The sequence below is a fragment of the Bactrocera tryoni genome, chromosome 3, assembly GCF_016617805.1.
Source record: "Bactrocera tryoni isolate S06 chromosome 3, CSIRO_BtryS06_freeze2, whole genome shotgun sequence".
Taxonomy (NCBI): domain Eukaryota; kingdom Metazoa; phylum Arthropoda; class Insecta; order Diptera; family Tephritidae; genus Bactrocera; species Bactrocera tryoni.
In genome coordinates this window covers 86,654,444-86,670,209 of record NC_052501.1, presented here as the reverse complement: position 1 = coordinate 86,670,209, position 15,766 = coordinate 86,654,444, and the positions used below count along the sequence as shown (strand labels likewise).

Below are 15,766 nucleotides of genomic sequence, written 5' to 3'. Positions count from 1 at the left end.
AGCCAAAAGTAAATTTAAACAAACCAAAAGCAAAGTTAAAACCGCAACTATTCCCCTTGCTCGGCTATCAGCGCAAATATGAAAGGTAAAAAATGTGTGTGCGAATATGTTTGAATTGTGAGGCAATGAAATGAAATGGAACTGCAATCGAAACACCCAAACCGGAAGTGGAGTACACAAGTACCTGGCAATTGGCGCACACCCACACATGCATGCATATGTGTTGTATGTAAAGCGATATTTGTGCTTCGAGTAAATATGTATAGACATGTGTGCCTGCTCGTACAGGTTCGCATTCATAGGGCGACTTGTATAAAGGACATTCTGAAAAGCTAGCAAATTTCAAGCGGCAAAGATAAACCATAAACCGAACACTGCGCAGCAAATGAATTCGAAATGCCAGCAGAAAGCAAACAGCGCTGCAGCCACTCTGCTAATGTAGACGTGCCGTCATTGACATTGCCACAACACCACCAACAACAACAACAGTTGAATCGAAAAATCTTACCACATATGCACATTTGCTCAAGCATAATTGAAGGCATAACAGGGTCATGACCTCATCTGCAGATGCGAGTACGCAACTTGCATTGTAGAAAGTTGGGCTTTCATTATGGAGCTTTGCTCAAAAAATTTAAAGCTCTATTTTAGTGCCATCTCCCTACAGTTTCTCATATGGCAGCTAGATTTCATTTCCATATCACAACGATTCCTTGAGTTGTATCAATGTTTAACACCCTTATTGAGGCATTAAACAAGTCTGTATTCTTACTAAGAACTGTGTGAACTTAATTTGTCTTATGAGCGGTTTGCTTGTGTGAAATGATGCGTTCGCTTTTTGGTTTTCATTATCACCAGAGTTCCATTAAAATCCTTAAGTTAGGTCCTTTGGTTTTGGTTCCTTTGATAACCTCTCAATTCTGCTTCACCTTCTAAGGTCAGTGGCAACGCAATTTTAATCTTTTGCCATCTAATTGCTCTATGTTCATTTCTGTATGTATATGTATGTTTACGAAAAGTATAGGGTGATTCATTCTGGGACAGGCCATTAACTAGTGTCATGTGGTGATAGTGCGTTTTTGGATATTTTCTTTCATATGCCGAGAGGTTTTCGAATGACAAACTCACAATCTGGTACGAAGTGGTCAATAAGAGTAAAAGGTATTGAATGGGTCTTTGCGTAACATGTCCGCAAAATATAATAATACTCAACTGTGTTTGAAATGAGTCTCTAACGAACTTGCGCGCTCGTATTGCTCCATACACCGATATGTTCTCATCATTATTTAATGCCCTTGAAGTTTTCGCGGTGAATGCTGCGCTGCTGGAGCATGTTAGCCAAAATGGCAGCCCATTCACAGTTATGTTCTTATTATAATTGTTGTTGGCGACAATCAAACAGTCGAACGTGAACAGCCAGCCAAACTGCCAAGCAACCGCGGCAGATCCAATGTAAGCATTAAAAAGCAGGAAGCAGAAAAGGCAAGAGGAAATGAAAAACAAATGTTGAAGCCGCGATGGAACTCGCAGCCCCATTCAAATGGAATTGAATGAAAGAGCAAACTAACAAAGGCGACCGTGGCAGCGACCACCAAATGATGGAATGGCAGAAGCGCCATGCGAATGAACTGCCAAAAAGGGGCGAACAAAAGCAACAAGCGGCATTTAGCATGTTCTAGGTCGTGAAGAGCGGTGTTGGCGATGGGCGTGGGCGGCGGGTAACGGCTTGTGCTAGGCTACGATTCGGTTACGTTGGCGCTTGCTTGATGGCCGCAAGGACTACCTCAATAAATTCTAAAGCAAGCAAGGCACGTGTGTATACTGCACCCAGTCAGATACACACACATGCATCCATATACTGCATAGAAACCCGTTTACTCAACTCAAAGGATATGGAATTTGTGTGTTAGCACTGTTGTCGCTTTGTTTGTGTTTCGGTTCGAATATGTGAGTATTTCGCCTGTTGAAGTGGAAAGGAAATAAATAACATGGCCGGGTGGGAGTGGCGTGTGGCGTACGGACGTGCTGTTATTTCGGTGTTTGTTTGGTCACGGCTAGGTGTGGGTGGGGAAGACACATGCTTGTTCACGAGCGCATTTATTTTATATAGTTGCGCGTAGTTATAGGGAGCCAGTGCTCGACAAGCTGAAGTGTATAAAAATTAAAGTTGAAGCATTCTTTGCTGTTGTTGTGTTGAACGCAACGTAAGTAGTATATTAAGAAAGGGTGAATATTATTTGCAAGCAAATGTATTCTTTACATGTGAACAATGATTCGAAATATTTTTGATTTTACTTGCGAAAGTAGTTTGAAAGCTTTGGAATTTCTGGAATATGCCGTCACTGAATTAATACACCCTACAAAATTTTTCCCTTTCCGGAAAGCTGGCTTAATTATTTATACTAATACTATACTAAAGTGGATTATTTTGTTTTATTGTTGGAAGTTATGCCTATCTTTTCAGACTGTGGAGTCCTATGCATTTTTGAATACCTATTTTGTCTTTTCAGCCATTTGAAAGATTAGACGGTTACGGTGATTTTATCGAAAAGTATATTTAACTATGTAAATTACATGTATGGTGATTAAGGATGAGTTTCTTAAATATTACACCTTTGTTTACGTTTAGCCAAGTTCAGAATTTTAGTTTACATTTAGCCAAGTCCACAACCTTTGTTTACATTTAAGGTCGCTGACCCGTTTGTTGACATTTTATGAGGTCAATGACCCTTTTGTTTACATTTAGCTAAGACCATAGCCTTTGTTTATATTTAGCCAAGTCAACAAGCTTTGTTTACATTTTATGTCATTGACCTTTTGTTTACATTTTATAGGGTCAATGACCCTTTTGTTTACATTATGAAGTCAATGTTCCGTTTGTTTACATTTTATGAGGTCAATGACCCTTTTGTTTCCATTTACCCATGTCCACAACCTTTATTTACATTTAGCCAAGTCAACAACTCTTGACATTTGTTACATTTTTTTATTTATATTGTCTATAATCTGAGCAGGGTATATTACGTTTTACTGGATTGTGAAGTTAGAGTAAAAAAATACTTTATTACGACATCAAGGCAGTTTTCTTAATTGTCTTCTTACTTACAAACATATAGATAAATATATACGAACATGCACAGCAAACGAATGCGAATCTTTAAAATGTCAAAAGCAGTATAACCTGTGTCCATAAAGAATTTTCAAAACTTTTAGCAACCTCGGTTAGCGAGGCCAGAACACAGATTCACTCACCAACCAACAACATAAAACCGCAGAACCGCAGCCTGCATTAAGGTGACTACGAAAGCGGTCAGTGGTGGGCAGATGAACATAGAAGCGGGTAACGGTGGTATTTTGCCTGTGGCTGTTGATACTTTGTCGAAAACTATGATGGCTTTATGCATGCAGTGTTGAATTTCCTTAGCTTGAGCTTAATGTGAGAGTGTAAACGTCATTAAATTTAAAGCTTATATTTTTGACTTGGAGGCTATGGCGGCATTAAATTTTGAGTTCCCCATGGCTGCTGTCCGTTTTAGTAAGTGTATTGTGTAAAATGCGTAAGATCTGGGTTTCATCGTTCTTCTAACAGAAGTTACGTTTCGGCGGCTAAACTAAGAACTAAAAGTTCTTTAAAAAAACCATAAGGCAATCGTAGACGGTTTAATATTTTTACGATATGTTTACGACCCTCAATTTGCGACTATTTGTGTCACCAATATACTCACACCAGATCTGATAATATTTATGTATGTGTTCATATGAATTCGGGTCAAAATATTCAGTTTGAGAGTTTGCGGCGTCGGCTGCATTATTTAGCGACCAACTACATTTCAAGTTTCACACTCTAACAAAAAAAATATTTTTCTATTTAAAAGTTTGGGGTCATATCAGCGCTAATCCCTTTGGAAAATAATCAGCACATAATCAGGCATTTTTCTTTGATGTTTTGAATTGTGTCCTTTTAATCGCCGCAAATTACGAGCAGTTGCGACTTTTCTTAAGCTCTTTTCATTTAGTTTCTTAATTTTTATGTATTTTCCGTGGTGCTTCCAAAAGTTTCGCGACGCCGGTTGCTTCTCGCTACACAAAGTGCTGCCAGCTTTTGTTCTCATTGCGCAAACGATTTTGGTGAGCGGAGGGTCGGGTCGGTTCTTTTTTGTTTCCCATTGTTATTTTCTGCTTTTCAATATTTCTTTTTTTTTAAACATTGCTGCTGCCTTTGAATTTTAAGGTGTTTATTGGCAGGGAATGCATACGTTTTTGTTTTTTTAATGAATGAGTCTGAAATATTTTCCAGCTTTTAAAATAGTTGTTATGTTCACTTCCTGCCTTAAAGTTGGTTTGTGCGCCTTTCTTACTTACAATAGAGGGGCAAATAATAAATGAAAGCGAAAATTTATGGCATAACGTGTTTGTGAGCTCAAGGAGCTTTCAGCTGTTTCTGCTTTAAACTCAAAAATATTACAATTTTTACAAATTGTTGGATTTTAGTATGCAAATTGTTAAGCATATCGGAATTTTCCAAATATCAGTTCTCTATATGCACTTATGTATGTACATACATATGTACGTATGTATGTATGTGGGTGTGTAAGTCAGTGCGTATCAATAAGGAGCAAAAGCAAAAATTAACTTCCATAAAAATGAAATAAATGTAAGAATGTATTCAGAATAACAAAATTGAAGTAAATTCAAAAAAAAGAAAAAGCGCAAAACAAAAGACCTTATTCCGCTAACATGTGCGCTCGTAAAAATATAAATTTATGATGCTATTGCATAATACATAATTTCCAGTTATAACTGGGCGGGCGAAGCGGTGAAAGGGCGCAAGCTGACGATTGGGTTGTGAGAATGCCGGAGTGAAGCGTAGTGCTGGTTCCCGCACGTACACACACATATGCATTTTTACACACATATACATATATACATACATACACACATACACATGTATATTGAAATACATAAATATATATCAACTCACTCTTAAGCTTATACATCATTTATTCATATGTACATATATATGTATGTGTGCGTGAGTGTGATTTTGTGTGTATTGTCATAACCGCGCGTGTGCGAATATTATTTATACCATGCACTAGCAGCAGCCGAAAAATTACTTTTGAACATTTTCGCAATAAAATCGAAATTTACTACCGTACACAAAATGAAATGTGCTACATGGCAACAACAACAAAAATAATATTCACAATAAGCAAATACAAAGCCAGTATATTGCAACAAAGTAAGTAAGTATGTATATATGGATATATCTCAATATATAAGTATGTACATACCCGAATATGACTTAGTTTTGTACGTAAAACACCTGCAGTTTTATTCATTTGAAGTGTGTTATAAAGCCTGCAACTGAAAAGACTTGTGACACTTCGACTGTGTAGCCCTGGTGCCATGCCCACTGCATACAGAAAACTCGTCTCCGTTTGAAGTGACACAATATATTAAGTACCTAATAATTAGAAATCTGATTTGCTTAAGTCTGTCATATCAAGTGAAATACTATCAGAGCTAAAAGTTACTCATCCGCCATGTGCACCCGCCATGTCTGTGCTAAATCTGTGAATCACTGGAATCACGCGTCCAATTTAGCGCTTCAGTTATTTTTTTTTCGTTCAAAGGCAATTATTTCACAATAAAGATGGTACTCGGTGGATACTTCCAAAAAATACTCTACATACATATGTATATGTAGTCCATTTCTCCACTCCGTATTCATCGTTAAGTTTCAACTCATAAATGTAAGTAACCATCAGCGGCTTTTATTGGCAGCATTGAATCGCTTATCATGGATTTGAAATGCGTGCTCACCTTTTCAAGTTATCAAGTCCGTGCAGCCTCAATACGCTTCTCGATATTTGGGTACCACATGAAGTGTCTGTGAAAAATTTAATGCACCTAATTAACATCTGCGATTCTTTGCTGAAAGGAAATGAAATCGAACCATTTATAAAGCGAATGATAACAGGAGTCGAAAGTTGATCAAATACGACAATAACATGCGAAAAAGATCATGGTTCAAGCGTGGTGAGGCGCAACAAATGATCGCAAACCCTAGATTGACGCCTCAAAAGGTTATACTGAGTGTTTGGTGGGATTGAAAAGGAATCATTCTACATTTTACTGTCAACAACAGATGAGATTGAAGCAAGCAATCGAAAAAACGGCCAGAACTGATCAACAGAGAGGGCTTCGTCTTCCATTAGGACAACGCTAGACGACACACATCTTCGATGACTCTGCAAAAGCTGGGAGAGCTTGGCTGGGAAGTTTTGATGCATTCACTATATAGCCCTGACCTTGCGCCATCGGACTACCGTTTGTTTCGGTATATGCAGAACTCCCTTAAAGGAGTAAAGCTGGCTTCAAGAGAAGTCTGTGAAAATTACTTGTCAGAGTTTTTCATCGAGAAATCAGAAAACTTTTACAATGATGTAATAATGTCTCTTGCGGAAAAATGGCAAAAAGTTGTCGACCAAAATGGTACAAATGTATGTGTATGTGGTTCATTAAATTTCACTATAAAAAAAAATAAGTTGAAGTTTACTTAGAAATACGAAACAACTTTTTCGACTACCCAATATGTGGATTCCAGTTCATACTGGGAACTTCTTACCGAAAATATCGGTCAACCTGCTCGATATACTATTGAAATTCGAAAAAAAAATCCTGGCCTTGATGCTTGAGAGAGTTTTGCGAGACTCTAAAAAGTTCGATTACACCCGAACTTAGCTCTTTCTTACTTGTTCAATTTACTATTTAAGCTAAGTTTCGTTCATTTAATGCAACTTAATTTTTTGTCAATGCAATTCATCTTTTTCGAAATATTTTGAGCTGCAACGAAAGGAGCATATTTATTCATTTGCGCGGCGTCTCGAACGCATTCATTCATTATTTGTTCATTCAGTTTGCGCTAGCTGCATAACAACGATGACAACAACAATAATAACAACACAATAATCAGTCAACGCGGTCTGATCTAGTTTGCTAGTGTGTTGTTGTTACTATTGCTGTTGTTCTTGCTATTATTGTTCTTGTTGCTTTTGTTTGTCGTTCTGCCACAATGGCCTTCTTTCATTAGCGTCAGCGCTGTCGTGTCGAATTTATGCGCATTTCATGCACATTCGCATTCAGCCAGCAGTTGCAGCATTGAGCTTTCGAAGCGCAACGGCACTCGTTCCCCAACAACTCGCCTCCAATTGCTTGCGCTCATTAATTATGATTATTGATTCGTTTCCACATGAATGAATGGGGATAATTATTAAATTCCCATCATTGGCGCAAAGTCAGCACTGCTTGACTGTGTGTGTGTGTGTGTATGTGTCTCTGTTTGTATCGGGTGATTTTTTAAGAGCTTGATAACTTTTTAAAAAAAAAAAACGCATAAAATTTGCAAAATCTCATCGGTTCTTTATTTGAAACGTTAGATTGGTTCATGACATTTACTTTTTGAAGATAATTTCATTTAAATGTTGACCGCGGCTGCGTCTTAGGTGGTCCATTCGGAAAGTCCAATTTTGGGCAACTTTTTCGAGCATTTCGGCCGGAATAGCCCGAATTTCTTCGGAAATGTTGTCTTCCAAAGCTGGAATAGTTGCTGGCTTATTTCTGTAGATTTTAGACTTGACGTAGCCCCACAAAAAATAGTCTAAAGGCGTTAAATCGCATGATCTTGGTGGCCAACTTACGGGTCCATTTCTTGAGATGAATTGTTCTCCGAAGTTTTCCCTCAAAATGGCCATAGAATCGCGAGCTGTGTGGCATGTAGCGCCATCTTGTTGAAACCACATGAGTCAACATTTAAATGAAATTATCTTCAAAAAGTAAATGTCATGAACCAATCTAACGTTTCAAATAAAGAACCGATGAGATTTTGCAAATTTTATGCGTTTTTTTTTTTTAAAAAGTTATCAAGCTCTTAAAAAATCACCCGATATATTGGGTACAAAACACAATAAAAACAATGTCCATTATGTCTGCAATAAAAGTCGCCACCGCCATCGCTGCGCAGTTTCAGCTCCACTTCACACTCGCCGCGAAGCAGGCAAAGCAAGCGAACAAAGCATTTCACACATTTGGCGGCAAATGCGGCACATCACTCTCGCGCTGCGCTCCGCTGTCGCTGGCTCCATGTCATTGACCATACCGGCAACATTAATTAAATACTACACACGTATTTCTTGTATTCCGTGCATGTGTGTGTGTATGCATGTAGCAGAGCAACAACAACAACAATGCGGCAACCGTTGTCAACGTCACAACAGCGTTGTTGTTGTGGTCCGCGTGCGCCTAACAATATCTAGTAATTTGTTAGCAATTTGGCTACCGCGCATTCAAATGGACGGACATACCTGCCGCCGAATTCATCGTAGACAGCAAACAATGTGCTAATGGCCAAATACGCGGTGTGTGTGTGTGTTCGTATATGGCAAGCGCTGAAATAATCGTTTTGAAAAGTGTTGACAACAACAACAATAATGGCAGTTTCAATACCCGCTTGTGCCATATTAATTTATGACTTTGCACGAAATTTTTATTGCCACCCGTTCGATTTTTTTTGTTGTATTCAACATCGAATATATGTACATATGTATGCGCCATCCAGCTCACAGCTGCTCTTAAACACGCGCCAAAATAGATTTGATTGTTTTCGCTGAACACGTACACACATATACATACATATGTAGGTGAATTTAAATAAAATACAACATGTATGTACATTAGAGCGGGTCGATTTACAGGGAGCCAAAACAAAATGAAGAAATCATTAATACGTATTAAGTATGTACGTGAACTAGTTCCTCAGTTTCTGAGATATCCAACTGAAATTTTGCACACGTCCTTTTCTCTCTAAGAAGCTGCCATTTGTCGGAACCGCCAATATCGAATCACTGTCATATCAACGGAACGATCGGAATCAAGTGCTTGTATGGATTTGTCCGGAAAGTAATAGGACTGAGTCGATTTAAAAAAATTTATTGAACCAATCGTTACCATTCAAAATAGGCTCCTTTTGCGTCGATGCAGCGCTGCCAGCTTGATTTCCAGACATTGAAAGCCGAAGTATATGCTGCTTGGATCCCCTCTGTAGTCTCAAAATGCTTGCTTTTCATCGGTCTTTTCAGACAAGAAAGCAAAAAAAGTCCGGGGGCCACATCTCTAGAGGACTTACACGTAAAACTTGGCGTTGACAGTTTGTCTAGGAGGAACAAATTCATGGTGGACGATGCCTTTGATGTCAAAAAATACAATGAGCATCGTTTTGATTTTGGATTTGCTCATTCATCACCGACCTCTTCCCGGCCTTCCAAAAAGGCTTGGTGCCACCGAAGCACATCACTTCTTGCTAAAGCAACATCTGGGTAATGCTGCTTGATCATATCAAACGTCTCTGTCGCAGATTTACCGAGTTTCACACAGAATTTAATCGCGTACCTCTGTTCTAACGAACGCTGCATTTTCGGCTTGCACCACTCACAGAAACACGTCGCGTGAAAAGGAACGCGTTCTACCGAATCCAGTCGGCTCGCGCCCACTCCGAAGTACAGTCGCGGTGAAAGAAAACCAGTCCTATTACTTTTCGCACAAACCCTGTATCTTTACGAAATTTGGCATGGGTTATTGTCTAATGAAATATTTTAATCATCGAGGCGCAAACCATCTAAGCATTGACCAGGCACTACGTCGGCCTCGCTTACATAGGTCAACTGCCATCAGCTATAGTGCTCAGTTCGAACCACTATGGCGCATAGCCGCCATACAAATGGAACGATCTCTTTTATGCTATAAGAAATAAGTCTGTTAAAGATATTATTGCTTCAGTGCAAACGAAGCTAACTTTTGTCTTGTTAATACTTTTTTAAACTCGTTTTGTTTTTCTTTTTTTTTTAAGTACAAATTTTTTGTTTCTTTAAATACAGTAAATTATTTTTACGTTTTTTTTTCATTTTGTAGGCACCTGCCCATCCACCTACTTTACTTGCACTGATGGCGGTTGCATCCCTATGCGCTGGAAATGCGACTCTAAGAACGATTGTGCCGACGGCTCTGATGAACCGAGTGAATGTGGTGAGTTTTGGAAGATCGGATGTGTTGTAATTTTGAGGCTTTGGAGTGTAAAGGCGGGTCTAAATAGTCCTGTCTGTTTTCCCCTTTTTATAAATCTTCCTTAGAAACTGAAAATTCTTTCCGTTGAGCAAATTTTAACCTCCTTTGTTCTAAAATTGCAGTGAACGCCTCCAAATGCAATGAGGGCCAATTTCAATGCACACATTCTCGCAAATGCATACCCAACAATTGGGTGTGTGACAGCGAATATGACTGCGGCGAATTCGATACATCCGATGAGACAAATTGTGAGCATCGTTGATATTTGTCATAAAGATATCAAAATATTTAATTTTTTAATATCTCAACTAAAAATAGGTCACAGCGATGAACAGAAATGCCTGCCATACCAGAGCGAGTGCAACAACGGCGTGTGTCTGGAGATATCCCGCTTCTGCGATGGCACCTGGGATTGCGACAGTGACGAGCTGAAGTGTGGTAAGTTGGCGAATGCTGAAAAACACGAAAGCAGAAACAAAAGTGTGGCGTAAATAACAAGCAGCTGTGCTCTCGCTCTCTAACCTTTCCAGATAAACAAGATGCAGAATGTGCGCATCTCAATTGCTCCTTCAATTGCAAGTTGACCTCGCGCGAGGGTGCCACTTGCTATTGTCCGCCGGGTCAGGTGGCCGTCAATGGCACCCAGTGCGCGGATTTCGACGAGTGTGGCGTGGAGGGCACCTGCGACCAGTTGTGCCGCAACACGCCTGGGTCGTTTGAGTGCAGCTGTGTGTCGGGCTATTCGAGGCAAAAGAATCGTTGCTTAGCAATAAATGGTAACAAAACAAAAGCAGCAATTTTCAGGTTTTAATTCTTGAGATTTTTTGTCCACAGTGCCGCCTAGTGAAAACGCTTCGCTCGTATTTTTTACGCAAACTGATATGCGGAGGGTCGACAGCAATGGGCAGCTGCAGGACCATTTTGTGTCCGGCGAGGTGTCTGCCATTGAGATATGGCATCGCAATCGAACGGTATGTGCTATGTACTCCAGCGCTTGGACGACGGTGAGCATGCGCTGTCATCGCATCGATGATCTGAATGGCAATTGGCTAATGCCGTTGCCGGAGATGGTCGCCAGCATGCATTGTAAGTACCATTTTCATGTCTTGTCAGCATATGCCAGTATTAACATTTTACTCATATGCAGCCATTGATAAGTTATTATTGGACTGGATATCGGGTAACTGGTATTTTCTCAACAATGAGCTGAGCGTCGTGTTTATGTGCACGAATTCTATGCAATACTGCAACCTACTGCTGGAGGATGTAATGAATCCCTCGTCATTGGTTTTGGATCCCACCAAAGGGTATGCAATATTTTGTGCGGTTTCATTATATGTCCATATATATATCTTACTCGCTTTACAGTTATCTGTTTTTTACCGAATGGAGTCCCAGTTTGTCTCGCGTCACGCTCGACGGACGCAATCGCACCATTTTGGTTTCCACACAGATTTACTACCCCAGTCGCATGACATTGGATTTACCCAATGAACACATTTACTGGATAGACATCTATAAGGATTTTATAGAGCGCGTCGATTACGAGGGCCGTAACCGTTGGGCCATGAAGAAAACCGCAGACGTGAGTAGTGCTTTGAACATTAAGTTCTATCTCGCAAAATTGCTTACCTGATTCCCTCTCCCATTTATGCAGACTCACGTGGTACTGAAATCGCTGCACGCCGTGGAAGTGTTTGAGAACACCGTTTACATAGCGCCTTGGGTTGATACAGTTATTGTGAAAATCAACAAATTCACACTAAAAGCTGAGGAAATCGTGAAGGACGCAGAGAGACCGTATGATTTTCGTGTATTCCATCGGCAAAAGCAGCCCGAAGGTAAATTTCTATTCTGAGTAAACATTTTTCAAAGCAGTTCAAAATACTGAGCTTTTCAATTAACTATTTCGATTTCACTTCGAAACTTCGTTGGTCGTTATTCTAACCAGTGGCGCATCAATGTCGCGATAACAACGGCGATTGCAGTCAAATTTGTGTGCCGTTATGGACGAAGAATTTCGCCACCGCCCAATGCCAGTGTACCGCCGGCTATAAATTACGCAACCGCACGGACTGCATACAGCTTAACAATAACAAATTTCTGCTCTACGCCAAGGAACGTTTGTCCAGCATCACCGGTGTCTCGTTGAATGTGCTGGAGGTGCAACAGTTGCTCAAACGAAACGAGCACACCGACGCCATTGTGCCGCTATATAATGTAACCAGACCGCTAAGTATCGACATTAACGTGCGTGATAAATTGATATATTTCGTTGTGATGAAAGCGTGAGTATTGTTGTGCCCCTCTAGCGGTCCAATGCTGTTGGTGTGAGGGCCACATACGAAAATTGCTAAATTGTTTGCTTCACTTCCAGCTCGAGTTATGCCCTCTACAGCCACTCCATTGTAAGCGGAAAACGCACAGTGCTGGCCAATGGCAGCGGCAGCTCCTCGATCTTGGCCTACGATTGGATCGCGCAACACATGTACTGGGGTGAGGGGAATTCATTGCGTGTGGCGCCTACCAAAAATATGAGTAACATTTTCACATTGCCGCTAGGCGAAATGCCCATGTGAGTGGACATGTTGCATGACTGCTACTCCTTGCTTACAAATAAAGAATTATTGTGTATTTTCATATTTTGCCTAAGCAGCTCTTTGGTGCTTCATCCCGCCGAAGGCATGCTGTATTTTACCGCTTGGATAGGCGATGCGAAGGGGAAAATCTATAGCGCGTGGCTCGATGGTACGCACAGAAAGGTGCTTGCTGAGAGTGTGAAGGATATGCCCATGTCGTGGCCACTCAGCTTGAGCATCGATCGCAGAGGCAAAAAAATATATTGGTATGTTTGTATGTTCCACTAACATCGTATATGTGTGTATATATGCAACTAATTCGGTTTTCGAACTCAAAATCAGGTGTGACGTGAAAACGAACAGCATAGAACGAATGAATGTGGATGGAACGCAACGTACTTTACTCTTTAAAGACGCCGAATATCAACCCATATCGGTGGCGTTTCATAACGGCGTTGTTTTCTGGGCGGATAAGAAGAAAGGAACTATACACCGATTCACCGTGAACTCGCACACCGTTAGGACAGCAGCGAAGGGAAGGTAAATACGAAAAGATAACAACGCAATTATGCATAAGTATGTATAAACATTTTTAAACTCCACTCAGTCAAATGGTCGTGCATCTTTTGGAACGTGGCGATACCACACACCTTAAAGTTTACGACGCCGACAGCCAGCCAGCCACGGTTGCTTTGAACGCATGTGCCACATCAAATTGCCCTGGTATTTGTTTGAACACTCCACAAGGTCCCGTCTGCCGTTGCCCGGATAATTTCACGCTCAACGCCAATGGCCTGCAGTGCATTCCCCAAATGTTGTTAAGTGAGCCGACGGACAACTGCACTTCGGGCTTTCAGTGCATTAAATCGAAGCAATGCGTAAATACGAAGGACGTGTGCGATGGATTTGACGATTGCAATGATGGCAGTGATGAGAGCAGCGAACCGAATGGACCGTGTAATATCAATAAATGTGACTTGAGTTTGCATTTTGTCTGCAATAATCGTTGCTATCAACGCGCGCTGCTATGTAGTTCCATTGTGTACTGCAAAGATGGCACCGATCAGCAGAATTGTGAGACACACACTTGCAATAGCAACGAATTTACTTGCGCTAAAAGCGGAAAGTGCATCCAGTTGTCGTGGGTAAATGACGGCGTGGCAGATTGTGGTGAGTATATTGAGTTTAAACCGAAAAGTCTCTTGGTTGATGGGCGTGTACTTCACAAAATAGGTCCAGATGACTCTTCGGACGAGATGACAGACTTTGATTTAGAAGAAAAGTGTCCAGAATTCGATTGCAAAAATGGCAAGTGCCGACCATTTTCCGACGTTTGTGACGGCATAGATCAGTGCGGGTAAGGTTTTCTACTACAATACGGCTATATGTTATGGCTCCGTATAAATGTCGTAAACATTCTCTCAACTGGCATTTCTTCTTCAATCCGCTGCAGCGATAATTCTGACGAGCGTGGTTGCGAGTTTGAGTGTGGACGCGATGAGCACTACTGTGTACCCATTGGCTGTTATGGGGAACTGCACATGTGCGATGGCATACAAGACTGTGTTGACTTTAGTGACGAAGCCAATTGCAATGAAACAAAGAGTGACAATCATCCAATCGATTTGGGCGACGTACATGCCTGTGGCAGTAAGGAGTTCGGTTGTACAGATCCGTTTGAGTGCATCCCGGAATTTTTACGCTGTGATGGTATTCCACACTGTTTCGACAAGTCAGATGAACTCAATTGCACATCATTGAATGCTTCCCGCGCCGATTTCAATGAGACAATATTTTCATGCGAGGCACCCGATCGCCTCTGTGCTGTGTCGAATAAATGCATTAGTGTTCATCAGCTGTGTGACGGCAATATCGACTGTGAAGACACGACCGATGAAGGATTTTTTTGTGCCGACAAAATGTGCGACAAGACGAACGAGTGCTCGCACTATTGTCACAACGCGCCAGAGGGCTTCGTGTGTTCGTGTCCGCCACACATGTTCCTGCAACCAAATAGGCGTCGCTGCAGCATGCAGCATGCGTGTGAACATTGGGACACTTGCTCGCAAATTTGCGAAACTGTCAGCAAAGTATATGAATGCAAATGCCACGAAGGCTATGATTTGGAATACGATCGCTTTAGTTGTAAGAGCACCGCTGTAGATGAACCCTATGTTATATTCACGAATCGCCAAGAGATACGTGGAGTCAATTTGAGAAAGTCAGTGGTGAGCAACTTCTATACGTCGCTCCGTAATACGATAGCTTTGGACTTTCTATACAACAACGAGTCGGTACAGATTTTTTGGACAGATGTGATTGATGACAAAATATATCGCGGTTATTTGGTGGGCGAAAGTTTGCGAAAAGTGGAGGCGGTGGTGCATTCAGGCTTATCCACCACTGAAGGTTTGGCAGTAGATTGGATCGGCATGAATCTGTATTGGGTCGATTCGAATTTGGATCAGATAGAGGTAGCTAAGTTAAATGGTAGCTTTCGGCGTACTTTGGTTGCCGGAGCGATGGAGAGTCCACGCGCTATCGCATTGGATCCACGTGAAGGTCTTCTTTTCTGGACTGATTGGGATGACAACTTTCCTCGTATCGAACGTTGTTCGATGGCAGGTGAATATCGGCGCACTATATCCACTACGTCTCAAGTGTCAGCTGGTTGGCCAAATGGTCTGACATTGGATTACACACAGAAACGTGTGTATTGGGTGGATGCTAAGTCGGACTCAATATCAACCATCAAGTATGACGGTTCGGATCATCATTTGGTGGTGCGTGATAAGGACATATTATCGCACCCCTTCGCAATATCTGTATTTGAAAACTACGTGTACTGGACGGATTGGCGGACAACTTCTGTAATAAGGGCCAACAAGTGGAACGGTTCGAATATACAGGTAATACAACGTACACAGACCCAGCCCTTTGGTATACAAGTGCTGCATTCAAGTCGACAACCGAGGGGTGAGAATCCCTGTGGTACTAATAACGGCGGTTGTTCGCATTTGTGTTTGCTGACGTAAGTAATATATTATTAATGCATTTCTGTCAAT

The 15,766-nt window shown here is 41.1% G+C and overlaps 1 protein-coding gene across 1 annotated transcript in view; it reads left to right on the top strand.

Moving 5' to 3' along the window:
* LOC120772428 (low-density lipoprotein receptor-related protein 1) overlaps nt 1–15,766 on the top strand; it is an 80,507-nt gene that overhangs the window by 54,160 nt on the left and 10,581 nt on the right. The window contains exons 2-16 of the mRNA XM_040101040.1: nt 9,970–10,083; nt 10,245–10,370; nt 10,441–10,560; nt 10,653–10,898; nt 10,957–11,208; nt 11,270–11,429; nt 11,491–11,707; nt 11,780–11,963; nt 12,074–12,410; nt 12,500–12,697; nt 12,779–12,967; nt 13,044–13,241; nt 13,309–13,871; nt 13,935–14,058; nt 14,155–15,732. Of these exons, the coding sequence (XP_039956974.1) occupies nt 9,970–10,083; nt 10,245–10,370; nt 10,441–10,560; nt 10,653–10,898; nt 10,957–11,208; nt 11,270–11,429; nt 11,491–11,707; nt 11,780–11,963; nt 12,074–12,410; nt 12,500–12,697; nt 12,779–12,967; nt 13,044–13,241; nt 13,309–13,871; nt 13,935–14,058; nt 14,155–15,732 (4,606 nt within the window). The remainder of the gene's footprint in view (nt 1–9,969; nt 10,084–10,244; nt 10,371–10,440; nt 10,561–10,652; nt 10,899–10,956; nt 11,209–11,269; nt 11,430–11,490; nt 11,708–11,779; nt 11,964–12,073; nt 12,411–12,499; nt 12,698–12,778; nt 12,968–13,043; nt 13,242–13,308; nt 13,872–13,934; nt 14,059–14,154; nt 15,733–15,766) is intronic.